This window comes from Oncorhynchus nerka, linkage group LG17 (assembly GCF_034236695.1).
Source record: "Oncorhynchus nerka isolate Pitt River linkage group LG17, Oner_Uvic_2.0, whole genome shotgun sequence".
In the NCBI taxonomy this organism is placed as follows: Eukaryota; Metazoa; Chordata; class Actinopteri; order Salmoniformes; family Salmonidae; genus Oncorhynchus; species Oncorhynchus nerka.
The window spans coordinates 33,335,240-33,348,610 of record NC_088412.1 but is presented as its reverse complement, the minus strand read 5'-3'; the positions used below and the strand labels follow the sequence as shown (position 1 = coordinate 33,348,610).

At 44.0% G+C, this 13,371-nt stretch overlaps 3 protein-coding genes across 3 annotated transcripts in view; 1 reads left to right on the top strand and 2 right to left on the bottom strand.

Annotated features, from left to right (window-relative positions):
* The window catches only part of LOC115145108 (protein furry homolog-like), a 74,585-nt gene extending 72,680 nt beyond the window's left edge, over positions 1 to 1,905 (top strand). The window contains 1 exon segment of the mRNA XM_065003129.1: positions 15 to 1,905. Coding sequence (XP_064859201.1) covers positions 15 to 258 — 244 coding nt within the window. The 3' untranslated portion in view covers positions 259 to 1,905.
* A 232-nt stretch (positions 1,906 to 2,137) lies between these two features.
* On the bottom strand, positions 2,138 to 3,709 carry LOC115145112 (zygote arrest protein 1-like). The gene is made up of 4 exons (XM_029686397.2): positions 2,996 to 3,709; positions 2,745 to 2,837; positions 2,581 to 2,655; positions 2,138 to 2,473 (listed from the first exon to the last, which is right to left on the bottom strand). The coding sequence occupies exons 1-4, from the start codon at positions 3,683 to 3,685 to the stop codon at positions 2,330 to 2,332; spliced, it is 1,002 nt and encodes a 333-aa protein (XP_029542257.1). The 5' UTR covers positions 3,686 to 3,709; the 3' UTR covers positions 2,138 to 2,329.
* Positions 3,710 to 3,719: 10 nt separating this feature from the next.
* LOC115145111 (sodium/bile acid cotransporter 4-like) lies at positions 3,720 to 7,167 on the bottom strand. The gene is made up of 3 exons (XM_029686396.2): positions 6,500 to 7,167; positions 5,826 to 6,036; positions 3,720 to 5,010 (listed from the first exon to the last, which is right to left on the bottom strand). The coding sequence occupies exons 1-3, from the start codon at positions 7,045 to 7,047 to the stop codon at positions 4,483 to 4,485; spliced, it is 1,287 nt and encodes a 428-aa protein (XP_029542256.2). The 5' UTR covers positions 7,048 to 7,167; the 3' UTR covers positions 3,720 to 4,482.
* Positions 7,168 to 13,371: the final 6,204 nt, after the last annotated feature.

Sequence of the window (13,371 nt, the reverse complement as noted above, 5' to 3'; positions counted from 1 at the left end):
CTCTCCTCCACTAGGTCTCTGTGGCCTAACGACATCTTTGGGAACGAGTCAGACGACGCGGTCCAGACACTCCTGCACATCTACTTCCGTCACCAGACGCTGGGCCAGACAGGCTGCCTGGCCGTGGTGGGGCCCAGCAGGGACCTGTCCCAGGCCAGCGGGCGCCTCATGGAGCTCAACCTGCAGATCAGAGAGGCTCTGAGCCAGGCCCAAACCTGCCAGGCCCCCCAGACCACAGTGGTCAGCACTGGACTGTGAGCCTTCAGGCCCAAAGACTGGACTAGTCGTCTAGACTGGACTGCAGTAGACCTCTCCTGTACCACTCACAGCTTCCATCTGCTCTGGAGGCTGGGGAGACAGTGATGTGTGTTTGGGGAGGACAGAAGAGACTCCACCTAATAAGGGCTAAAGGATGTGTGGGAATAGCTATGACTCATATTAATATATATTACATATATAAAATACTTTAAAAGCTCGTATCTGTTTTCCCAGAATAAGCCACCTTGCCAAATTCAGCTGCAATAAGTTGGGGTATTATGTGACCGGTGAAGACTGGCCCAGGAGCGAGAAGTAGGAAGGAGACAATGGGGATGATGATGCTAAACTGGAAGCGTTTTGGCGGAAATTACCTGATGGGTCTCCCATATTGGCCAGTTGCCTCCTCAGCCCCAGTCAGGAGACTGGTTGGGGTTTGAGGTTCGGTCAGGGAGATGTGGTGTTCTTGTAGCAGAGGAGTTGGAGCATGGGCGCCTTGGGAGTCGGTCCGGAAGGAAACCGGATGGCTTTGTGAGAGGACAGGGCAGTCCTTGTCAAGATTCATAAACAAACACAAAAACAAAGTTTTCAAAAGCATGCTTGAAAGAGAGAAGCACTGCAATAATATTTTTTGAGAAATGTACTATTTTTTATTAGAGCTAACATCCTAGGTTGTAAATGTTAGGGTATTTAACATGTAATTGTAATCCTAGGGGAGCTATGTCCCCCTTCCCTTAGGGACTGGAAAAAGATACATTGATCTGTTTATTCACCTGCGTTGGAGACTAGCATCATCTTCAGCAGGTCTTCTAATGAAACTCACTCTGTAACCAAATAAGTAGCTGCCTGTAGAGACTTTAGGCTGTGTGGTATATATTCTTGTATACACAAATGCATATAATTGCACAGAAGTGCAGACTGGCTACAACTCATTATGTAAACATTAACTTATTTTACTCTGTATATATTTTAGAAAATGTAAAACCAGTTTTCCCCTTGTACTTTTGTTGCACTGTTAATCCGAATAGGATGTATGAATCTGATGTGAGAAAGAAAGCTGATATTGAGTCACTAATGACCCACTCCACTATTATAATCCTGTCACACGAACTTTAACATTTCCCAAAGATTGGCCTGCCTGGTGGGGATTGTGGGTCAGAGTAAATTGGAACTGGTTAAAGGCGCTAGCTAGCATAGATTCTGCTTCCTGTTGGACTGCCACAGCCCAACCAAGCCCAGTCCTATGCATTCCTTCTCTCCACTGTGATCTCCATGTTGGCCCTGGAACAGGCTCCTCTAAAAAGACATGAGGGGAAACTGAGGCCTGTGTTCATCCATGTTGGCTGCACACAGCTGCACTGATGGTGTGCCACAGGCCTGTGTTCTGAGGGGAACTGCCATTAAGGCTCTGCTTATGCTTCTGAAAAGGCACTGCTAGATGTCAGTGTTGCAGGAAACTTGTCATGGCACATTGTAAACGATCACTGTACTCATTCCTCACAACTTGTCTGTTGCATTTGAATGCTGATCTTATTTAACAGATTTTCCTGGAAAATTGTTTTTAATTGTAGGGATGCATTACCAATATACTTTTTTTTTGTCATCTCACATACCAAGCCTTCTCTCTGGATAAATAAAAACTTGACCATATGAATGTTTCAGACTGTCATTTAAAGGCCCATTGCAGACAGGTTTGACTTTTCAATGGAAATAATGAGACCAGACAGTCCTACAAAATTACATCTGCATTAAGCTCCAGTAACCTCACTCAATGGCTGGCTAGTTAGGCCGTCCTCAGTAACAGGTCATGTGCATAGTGATTAGCGTCTGAACCACTGACAAGCCATGCTAGACAGGGAGAGAAATGACAGAGAATGTAGACTGCTGAGTATTGCCACTTTATTTCACATTCAGAAGTGTTTTCCTGCAATCACTATCATCATGAAAATAAAGGCATAACAGAAAATAATGAAATCCAAAAGTATTCTCCTCCAGCCCAGAGCCCCTTTAAATGTGCACAGGGGCTTCTCTGGGCTGCAGGACTTAGATGTGACAGTTCATGTGCAGGTTCCTGCTAGATGATGTATTTGAAACTGAAGGTGCGGTCACAGGAGAGCCGCTTGCCCTTACACCTGCCACACAGATCCTGTCTGTGGGGGCGTTTGGGGTCAATGTGGCGAGGGGTCACTTCGCACACGCAGCGCGACTTGTTGCAAGTCTGTGGAGACAGAGGTCATGGTTAAGTGGAGGACCCAAGTTTAGTGTCAATTCATGATTTGTCAGTTTAACAATGCACAGTATAGTACAGAAGCCTAGATCCTTAACCTGGCAGGTGATGTCCTCGACCCGGTAGGGATTGAAGGACTTCTGGCACGTTCTACAGAACTGCTTGAAGTAGACCTGAAACGGAGACAGCACTTGATAAGAGGCACTACCAGAGTAGCAGCAGTAGTCATACGCCAGGGATTGAATGGACCAGTTTACTATACCTTGCTCGTTCCTTGGACGCACCAAACATATGCGCTCTCCCAACGCAGGTTGCAGTCTCTGCAGTGATAGTACCCATACTTCTGCTCCAGAAACTAGGAAGGCATCGAGTCTAGTCAGAATGCGAATTACATAGAGCATCTTGGTCTAGACGGCCACTACACAGCCACCTTTAAAATTACTCACATGTCAAATGTTTATTTTGAGTCTTTAAGACTGGCCGACTAAACTACTGTCAGCGTTTGGGGCTCACCTGAAACCTCACGCGGGTCTTGACTTCCGATCCATCCTGATCGGCTTTGACATCCTCGGTCGTAACTGACCGGTCAGTCTTCTTACTAGTTTTTTTACCTGGCCCAGTCTTTTCGTCCTTTGCCTTTTCTGTTCTGTCCTCTGCAGACTTTTCGCCTTTATTCTTTTTCCCGGCCTTCACGGTTTCAGGTGGGTCACCGGTCTGTGCTTCACTTGGTCCCCCTTTGTCGTCTTCTAGAAAATATGCAAGTCTCCTAGAAGCGACAGGCGAGTAGACGGCCAGTGTGCGAGGGTAGAGCACGCCTCCCACCGAGCTGCCTGGACTACCCGCAGGGCTACCGGGTGCCTGGGCCTCCTGTTTCCTCTTGCGCAAAGCGTCTCGCTTTCCGGTCATGAGAGTCCTTGGGCCGAGGGAACACTGCACGGAGACATCCTTCTTCGGGTTGACCTGCACAGCGACATCTTTAGTATTTGCTTTCCGTAGCCTCGGTGTAAGATTGGGGTTTATTTGAGACAAGATTGATTTAAGTTGCGCGCGCTGGTGGTTATCAAAATAGTCCTCTGTAGCCACATAGTTGGCCAAATAATTGTTTCTCCAGCCCGCACCTTTTGGTTTGGGATACCTGCCAGAATAAGGGTTGTAAGATGAATAGGAATAACTGTCGATCGACTCGTCTACATATGTAGCCATTTTTTCTCAGCCAACTTGGGTTATTTGGTTTACCGATTTAAATAGATTGACGAGACGCGATTTCATTAATTGTACGCAGGTGTGGCAGTCGTCCTAAATTGGCCTCCAAGACCAATCCGCAAATATAACGGAACTCCGCAAGATTACAGAATGCAGAAGTGTCAGTAGATATTTTATTTTTCCTATATCATATATATTTTAATATACATTGATAAACATATACACAATTGTATATTTTACAGACGGGTTGTCATCGTACATATATGGTGATATGGAGTAGTTAGGTTTTGTTGAAGAATTGTACTGCATGATTTTTCTTCTTGAACTGAAACTATAGGCACCAAAACATGTACCCTTCGACTTGAATACTTGCTTTGAATGCAACACAATCATTGACAATGTTAGCTATGTAGCTCATGATCATGTTTGACTTTACAAGCAAGTGAGATGATACATTTGGTAAACCGCTGTTGTCCTGCATCAGTGATGCGAGAGTGGATGAATATATTTTATGAAATCCATTTTCACAGCCATTTTGATTCATACACAAGATGTTGAAGTAAGCTCAGATATGTTTTTTTTACTTCTATGAACCTGTTCATAATTGTTTTTATGGTCTTATGAATTGCTTCAAATATATTTTGTATCATTCTCTCACTTCATAAATAGTTGCAGTCTTCTGTCCTGTCATGAGACACACCCATAGAGTTTCTGCCCTGCGGGATTTTTTTTTGATAGTGACGTCATGAGCGGACCTGAATGTCTTTATGCGCCACTCCGTCGTCGTCTCATGCGCACTAAACAGGAGTAGAGTCCGGACAAGGCTCCAGCATGATGAGATTTGGGTCACTCGTGGTGACCGCCCCGTAAGAAGTGTCAAAACCCATATCCTCGTCTTCAAACCTATTATATCCAATATCTCTGTTGTCCCCTGGTGGGATTGTGTCCGGTTTGTGTAGAACCTCTTTCCTGTACATCCGGTAGGCCAGGATGATGATGCCGGCCTCGGCGGCCTGGAAGAGGGCGTAGAGCAGAGGGAACATATACATGCCCCCCATCAGCTGTGGTGGAAAGGCCATCTTCAGGATGGCTGTGCAGAGCTGCACGTTCTGGCACCCGGTCTCTAGTGACACGGTCCTGCGGATGTTGGGCGGGAGATCGAAGAGGGTGGCCAGGCCGTAGCCTGCAGCGTAGCCACAGGCAGGCATCAGGACAGCCACCACATAGACAGACGGAGGGATGGTGGCCAGCAGCTCTGGCCCCAACATGGCCCCCGTCATGATGAACAGCATCACCAGGGTCACCAGCAGAGACCACAGAGACAACTGGGGAAACAAACAGCACGGAATCAACACAGGTTTTATGACATCGACGTTCTCTACATCCAGATTGTTTTAGAAGGGTAGAGGGAAGAAACAATGGACGCATTTTCAGGATATTCAAACAGAACCCGTATTATTAAGGAGCAAGGGAAAGCCACAAGTGAGCGAGGTCCACTTGAATGGATGTTGTTTCTTGCATCATTTCCCCTCTGTGGATCTATCATCCAGTCCTATGACTCTGTCACACATCTCGTGCCCCTCCCTCTCCTGTCTGAGCTGCCTTTAGATACATTCATCTGAAAGGGAGGGGCCGAGGGGCTCTCCCTGACAGTACTCTGCCTCTGATGTCACTGTGCAATGTGGGCAGGCTTTGTCGGCACTAAGAGCTAGACATAAAAAAATGACTCAATGGGTACAATGTCACACTAGTGATTATAAAGTCAAAATATCCACAATTGACTTTTACAAAAATGTTGATTTATTTTACTAGCAAAACTACCCTGTCTAATCATAAAATGTACTATTTTAGTCTTGTATGTCATTCTTAATGTGACACTTAGAATCAGGAAGTAATTGAGGTAATCTTACATTTGTATTCTTTATATAGTACCTAGGTCTAATACATTTTATTGATGAACTTCGTGTAAATATCATATTTCTAAACTAAACTATAAAAAGGAAAAGGGCAGAGGAATATAACAAACCAGCTTTTCACTGTCTGTCTAAAGTATGTGCCAAGTGCTCTCAATCTCACAATGAACCAGTCATCTCCAAACCTTCCTCTATACCGGACCGTTATTTGAGGCTGCCCTGTATACCTTTAAAACGATGTCCGCCGCCCGGTTGTAACGGTACCGGAGCACGACCCCCAGGCCAATTGGGATGAGAGTGCTACAGAGGGTGAGGATGATCGCGCCGAACGGCATCAGGTTGACCACCGGGGTGTTGATCCAGGCGCGGCTATATATCCACAGACATAGAGGCATCAGAACCAGCGCTAGGACCGTGGAGGAAATGGTCATGATGATGCTGAAAAGAGAAAGACAAAAGTGAATCACACCATCACATTAACTTTATTCGAGTCCCCAAAAGCAGAGTGACCAGTACATTAATATTACTTTTAAGAATGGTGGACGAATATTAAGTGATGGGTCTTCAAATAATGGCATCATGTTCTGTTTAATAAATTAAAATGTGTTCAAATCTATCTTTTTTGAAAATCTGGACCACAAGTCCCAACAGTATGCTATGCTGGAGATACGACTGTGCGTAAAATCCAAGTAATAGCCTGTGGCGCTAGCTAGCATAGATTCGTGTGCCTAAACTTCGAGTTATAGGCATCGTGAATAAAGTGCAATATCAGACAATATATACATTAATATAGGTTTAGGTTTCCATTCGTCCAAGTAGGCTATAAATTGAGATCATTTTATTTGCGTTTTATAGTCCACTTGGAAAGGTGGGAGATAGTTATATTCGTTCCTTTAGTTACCTCAGATTCATCTCCCCGTTCACTAATAACGACATGATGTTGGATAGGTTTCCTCCTGGACAGCAGCCACACAGTAGCACGGCCATAGCCGCCACATCGTCGAGAGAGAATGCCAAAGCAAGCAGGAAGGCGACCAGGGGCATGATAACAAACTGGCACACTAGCGCCAGCAGAACCCCGATGGGTCTGCGGATATGTTCCCCAAGCTGACTCACATCTACCGTACACCCTAGGCCCAGCATGGTGAAGCACAAGACAATCCCTACAAACACATTGATTCCGTGACTTAGCGGGGAATCCCAAAAAGCAACCACCAAGTGAGCAGGTTCCGTCGGTGGCAGCTTAGCCCGAAGCCCAGCAGCAAACGCAGTCCTTAGAGTGTTGACTTTCAGAGATACCGGGTCGTTCGTTACGCGTAATTCTGTCATGGCGAGCTCATCTTTGAACCCTTCGTAGAGTCGGGAGATGGTGTCATTCATGGTGAAGTTGAGGAATTCTGTTAGGCCAGCAGTTGGAACATCAGTGACCACCACGCTTGAGTTCTCCATCGCCTTACCAGGGTACAGATGCTCTCCACAGTCGGTGTCCACCTGAAGGTGTCAGTGCGTAAACTGTGGTCCCCTAGCGGTGCATCGTCATTGCGCGCTGTCACCAATGACAGAGGAATAAACTCGAGGCTCAAAGGGTTAGAGAATGCGGTGCATCAGAGCATTTCTCCGTTTTAAACACAGACCATGAGACCCACATAGTGACGTTTGGGGCCACGGATTGGCTCACAGCTGACACGCGCGCCAGCATTCCAGAAAGACGCAAGTTGCTCAAGGCGGGGGAGTCTGCTCATCATCTCTGGAGAATTCTTATCAGGGGTGATGGGCTCGATCACCCCTGCAGGCTTTTATCTTGAGCTTGTGCACAGGATAAAACGCCTTTATTCATCGCATTGGAAAATGTATATCACTCACAGTTTTCTCTAATGTGTTATAGTATATTAAAATATGTATCGGGTTGGAACACCTCATTTGGGTAATATTAGTTTCGAACAATACATCCATATTTTGAATAAGTGCCTGGCTGTAGTTTACTGTGACAAGCGCACAGTTCTAATGACTTGAAATGTTTAGGTTGAGTAGGCAAACAGGGAAACTGGGATGCTCTTTATATACATTCATTAACCGCGGGCACGTTTCTTTTCTTCTCTGTGCTCTTTCTATCTTTCGTGAATTGGATTGACAGTTTTGAAGTAATCACCATAAACCTGCGTACGTCTCACAGAGTTATTTGTAGGCGTTATCTCACAGATCTTTCTGAATCGGACTGACCTGCTGTTTTCATACTGGCCACTTCCAAGTCATGCCATTACACGAATGAAACCCTTAATTAAATGACAATTCCCGGTTAGAGAGGACCATCTTTCCCCGCCAAATCAATCCAGCGTGGGTAATTGCATATGTGGAGTGTCTGAAAGTGGGCGTGCGAAATAAGTTGGAGGATCAATATAAGTGGGTGAATGGAAACATAACAGCTAATTGGGCAGATTGGTTGCCACTCAAGACAATTTTGTGTGGCTGCTTGCGGCTTCCTTGTAGTGTTTTAGTTAAACCGGTTAGGATAATTAATGTGGGCGGTTAGGATAATTAACATAGCAGGTTATGAGAATTAACGTGGCAGCAGTGACGACCCGTCATTCAGGGCAGTTGGGGCAAAAATATATATATATATTACATGTTTTGCATGCTATTTTGACATTAATATGTGTCACATATCAGTTTGCAAACAATGTACTTTATAAAATCATTGAGTTAAAAATGCAGCAAACAAAGAGTAAGGCAGCTCCAAAATGGTGGCGTTTCAGCCCAACCCGGTGCTTTCTGTGGTGGTGGGGCAGCCTCATTCAAAACAACTGGAAACTGGGTAAATCTCAAACTCCAGTGAGTCCAAGACAAATGGGAACTTGGAAAAAAGCGAGCTCTGACTGAGGAAAATACGTTTTGAACAGTCATCCAACTCAGAATTCCAACTCGGCAACTCTGACCTCGCCTCCCGAGTGGCGTAGTGGTCTAAGGCACTGCATTGCAGTGCTAGCTGTGCCGCTAGAGATTCTGGGTCAGAGTCCAGGCTTTGTCACAGCAGGCCGAGACCAGGAGACCCATGGGGCAGAGCACAATTGGCCCAGCATCGTCCAGGTTAGGGGAGGGTTTGGTGACTCCTGTGGCGGGCCGGGCGTAGTGCACGCTGACATGGTCGACAGGTGCATGGTGTTTCCTCTCACACATTGGAGCGGCTGGCTTCCAGGTTAAGTGGGCATTGTCATGAAGCAGTGCGGCTTGGTTGGGTTGTGTTTCGGAGGAAGCATGACTCTTGACCTTCGCCTCTCCCGAGTCCGTACAGGAGTGCAGCGATGAAACAAGGCTGTAACTACCAATTGGATACCACGAAATTGGGAAGAAAAAGGTGTAAATAAAAAAATAAAAACTCTGACCTCTTTCTAGAGCTCTGACCTGAAGATCCATGACATTATGATTCAACTTAGTTTTTTTATTGAGTTCCCAGTTGTCTTGAAAGCACCATAAATCCAGAGAATGCCAGACTTGGATGACAAAGTTTGCATCACCTTCCTGTTCAAACGAACACAGCACAAGGGGAATCCAAATGTCTTGCATAAATCCAAATGTCTTGCATAAATGATGTAATATGCCAAGGATATATGCATACTGTAGCTTGAAAGTAATACCAAGTGTATGTTGTGTAGTAAGCTGTTATTAGCCCATGTGCCTCACCCTAATAATTTGGTACATTTCCCTATAAATAACTTAGAGTCCTGTTCTGACTTGGTAGTGCACATGTAGTCTATAGCCTGTTTTAGATAAATGTAATAATAAAATATTGTAAGAGCTTTAATTGTCCGCTTATATGCCCCCTTTATTTATCTTAAAGTTCTGGTTTGGTGTACAGGGAGAATACTGTAAGAACGGCCCATGTTCTGTTGCTGTACATTTCAAATTTGCTGAACAAATAGTTATATTGACTAGAGGAGACCCTGAGTAAGGAATTGCATTTTTTTTAGAGATTGGTTGACTGACAACAAATTGTCACTACATTTGGGAAAAACTTAATCGATTTTGTTTGGAAAAAAACATAGATTGCTTAGGGCTGACAAGATAAAGGTAAACTGTGCAGGCAAGGAGATTGAATCTAAAACAAGTGTATCTTATCTTGGTGTGTCCCTAGATCAATCCCTTTCTGGAGACCTGATTGCTGCTAAAAATTATTTCTAAAATGGCAAACAAATATAATTTTTATAATCGTAGCACTAGATAATTTAACATCAAAGTTAAGAAACTGCTTGTCTCAACCTTGATTCAGTGTCATTTTGATAAATCCTGCTCTGCCTGTTATAGTGGGATATCAAAAAAGCTGAAAAAGAGAATGCAGGTCATGTAAAATAATGTTATCAGGTACTGTATATGCTGAATGTCCCCCCCCTAGGACCCACATTGGGGTACAGGATTCCGGGAGGTGGGCTTGTTGCCTTTGGAGTCCAGAGTGGACCAACTTAAAAAACGTTTAAGTACCCAACTCTTTTTTTATTTATTTTTTGCCTAAAATGACATACCCAAATCTAACTGCCTGTAACTCAGGACCTGATACAAGGATTTGCATATTCCTGATACCATTTGAAAGGAAACACCTTGAAGTTTGTGGAAATGTGAAATAAATGTAGGAGAATATAACATATTACATCTGGTCAAAGTTAATATTAAGAAAAAACATGTGTTTTTTTTGTACCATCATCTTTGAAATGCAAGAGAAAGGCCATAATGTATTATTCTAGCCCAGGCACAATTTAGATTTTGCCCACTAGCAGTGTATGTGAAAAGTTTTAGACTGATCCAATGAACCATTGTGTATCTGTTCAAAACATTGTATCAATACTGCCCAGATGTGCCTAATTGGTTTATTAATACATTTTATAATTGTGCACTCTCCTCAAACAATAGCATGGCATTCATTCACTGTAATTCACTGTAAATTGGACAGTGCAGTTAGATTAACAAGAATTTAAGCTTTTCAGACTCACTCCAGGTATGCAGTTACCCATGACTAAATTAATCCCACATGGAACGCTGTCAGATGGAGCAGTTTTCCCCCGAAGCCTAATTGAATGGTAACCTATGGAGCTTCAAGTCGCCTTATAACGGGGACAGAAGCAGCCTACTTTACACATACAGTACATGTATATTGTGCTGGCACATAATGCAGGACCTGTCAGGAGCAGGAAATTAACTGAAACACTACAGATGACTTGAGGCTCTATTCAATCTGCAAAATTTAAGCGTACAGATTTGCGCAATAGAAATATGAAGGTAATTTCCGAATGAGACGACATATGGCAACAGATACATGGGCTACAGAGGGACGCTGTTTCGCTCGCCCGGATGCTTTCTTCAGTGACAGTTTCAGCATAGAGGAAGCGAGAGGGCTCACTCTCGCAAAAATCTGTACAGAATAAGCCCAATGCGTTTCTATGGGCATAATATGCAGACCTAAACTTGTCACCTGCCTTCCAGCCTTTTGGACAAAGACTCCCATTGTTACGGCAGAGATATTACCATCTCGTCATTATATACAGAACCCTGGTTTCAGCCTCTAACGAATTGGTAAAGGAAAGTGGGCGGGTGCACAGTGCACTGTTAGGATGATAGTTTCCCCGAAAGTAAATGGATGTTGCCAGCATTATATAATTACTCCTGTCTAAATAAAATCATTCAAAATACTACACCAGGGAGCATAACTTAGACACAGAGGATCATTAGCTTTTTATTTTATTTTAATTATCACAAGTGTGTAGTCCTTTTTGGTAAACCCACAATTTGGGTAGTGCGCATGGCAGTAGGTCTAGCTGTGCTGTTAGTGAATAGCATCTAAAATATGTGTGAAGATAATGTGTTTAGTATCATTTAAAATGTTGAGACAAGAAGAAGGGGAGGAGTGTCTTTCTCCAGAATGCATGCCAAGCTCTCCAGAATGCATGCACTCAGCTCTCCAGAATGGATGCACTCAGCTCTCCAGAATGCATGCACTCAGCTCTCCAGAATGCATGCACTCAGCTCTCCAGAATTCATGCACTCAGCTCTCCAGAATTCATGCACTCAGCTCTCCAGAATGCATGCACTCAGCTCTCCAGAATGGATGCACTCAGCTCTCCAGATGCATGCACTCAGCTCTCCAGAATTCATGCACTCAGCTCTCCAGAATGCATGCACTCAGCTCTCCAGAATGCATGCACTCAGCTCTCCAGAATGCATGCACTCAGCTCTCCAGAATGCATGCACTCAGCTCTCCAGAATGCATGCACTCAGCTCTCCAGAACGTGTTCAGCTGTCTCCTGCCAATTCTTGCCATTCATTGTTTCTTTGTGTGAATTGTTTGCCCTTTATATGTATTTTTTTTTATAAATAAATTACCTGTCACCAGAAAACCTAGTACATGTACCTTTAATCCCCCATCATTTGGTTATATTAATTTCTGTTAATGGTGTATTTAGGCCTACTGTTCTCATTCTCGGACTGGAAACGTTGTTTGCTGAGTTCACAACCTGCAACACTTGTGAGAAACCATTACGAGTTTTGTCATTTTTGTCATTGTATTTTGTTTGGAGTTCTTCATGAGTCTGGTTTCTCTTTCCTGATAACTTGAGGGAGCATGTACGCCTGAGCATACACAGAAGTAGGCCTACTTGATAGCCTGCCTGCAAAAGTAGGAAAGTGCCCATTTGGCAATGTCTGATTTCTGATTGTCATAACTCACCACGTCCACCGCTAATAAACTGAGTTTCTCAGAAATGTTTTCTTCACCTCACACAGTAAATCAACAAAGCCTGTTTTTCTATTCATCAACTGCAGCAAATGATTAGTTCCTCAGTATTTGAAAAATCTTTCCAACACTCCCAGCCTCGATAATCACCAAGCCTCGGTGTGAAAGAGCAAAATACATAATATGACCTAAAGTATGTCAAATGTCATTCCAGAATTATGGGCATTAATCTGGATTTCTCCCCCACTTTTCTTTTAGCGTCCACTCTTCCGGGAAGGCTTTACACTAGATGTTGGAACATTGCTGTGGGGACTTGCTTCCATTCAGCCACAAGAGCCTTAGTGAGGACGGGGCACTCATGTTGGGCGATGAGGCCTGGCTCGCAGTCAGCGTTCCAGTTCATTCCAAAAGTGTTCGATGGAGTTGGTCAGGGCTCTGTGCAGGCCAGACAAGTTCTTCCACACCGATCTCGAAGAACCATTTCTGTACGGATCTCGCTTTGTGCACAGGGGCATTGTCATGCTGAAACCGGAGAGGTCCTTCCCCAAACTGTTGCCACACAGTTGGAAGCACAGAATTGTCTAGAATGTCATTATATACTGTAACATTAAGATTTTCCTTCATTAGAACTAAGGGGCCTGACCCGAACCATGAAAAAAAGCCCCAGACCATTATTTATCCTCCACCAAACTTTACAGTTGGTTCGATGCATTGGGGCATCTGTGAGCTTGTGTGGCCTACCACTTCGCGGCTGAGCTGTTGTTGCTCCTAGATGTTTCCACTTCACACTAACAGCACTTGCAGTTGACCATATACAGTACCAGTCAAAAGTTTGGACACCTATTCATTCAAGGGTTTGTCTTTATTTTTACATTGTAGAATAATGGTGAAGACATCAAACTATGAAAGAACACATGGAATCATGTAGTAAACCAATAAAAATATTTGAGATTCTTCAAAGTACCCACCCTTTGCCTTTATAACAGCTTTGCACACTTTTGGCATTCTCTCAACCAGCTTCATGGGGTTGTCACCTGGAATGCATTTCAATTAACAGG

Excerpts from the sequence above, each read along its gene's own strand:
- LOC115145112 (XM_029686397.2), bottom strand. The coding sequence starts at position 3,685 with ATGGCTACATATGTAGACGAGTCGATCGACAGTTATTCCTATTCATCT. Across the intron at positions 2,656-2,744 it reads GCGTCCAAGGAACGAGCAAG|GTCTACTTCAAGCAGTTCTG; the intron begins GTATAGTAAACT and ends TCTCCGTTTCAG. Across the intron at positions 2,474-2,580 it reads TCGAGGACATCACCTGCCAG|ACTTGCAACAAGTCGCGCTG; the intron begins GTTAAGGATCTA and ends CTGTCTCCACAG.
- LOC115145111 (XM_029686396.2), bottom strand. The coding sequence starts at position 7,047 with ATGGAGAACTCAAGCGTGGTGGTCACTGATGTTCCAACTGCTGGCCTA. Across the intron at positions 6,037-6,499 it reads AACGGGGAGATGAATCTGAG|CATCATCATGACCATTTCCT; the intron begins GTAACTAAAGGA and ends TTCTCTTTTCAG. Across the intron at positions 5,011-5,825 it reads CGGCGGACATCGTTTTAAAG|TTGTCTCTGTGGTCTCTGCT; the intron begins GTATACAGGGCA and ends TTGTTTCCCCAG.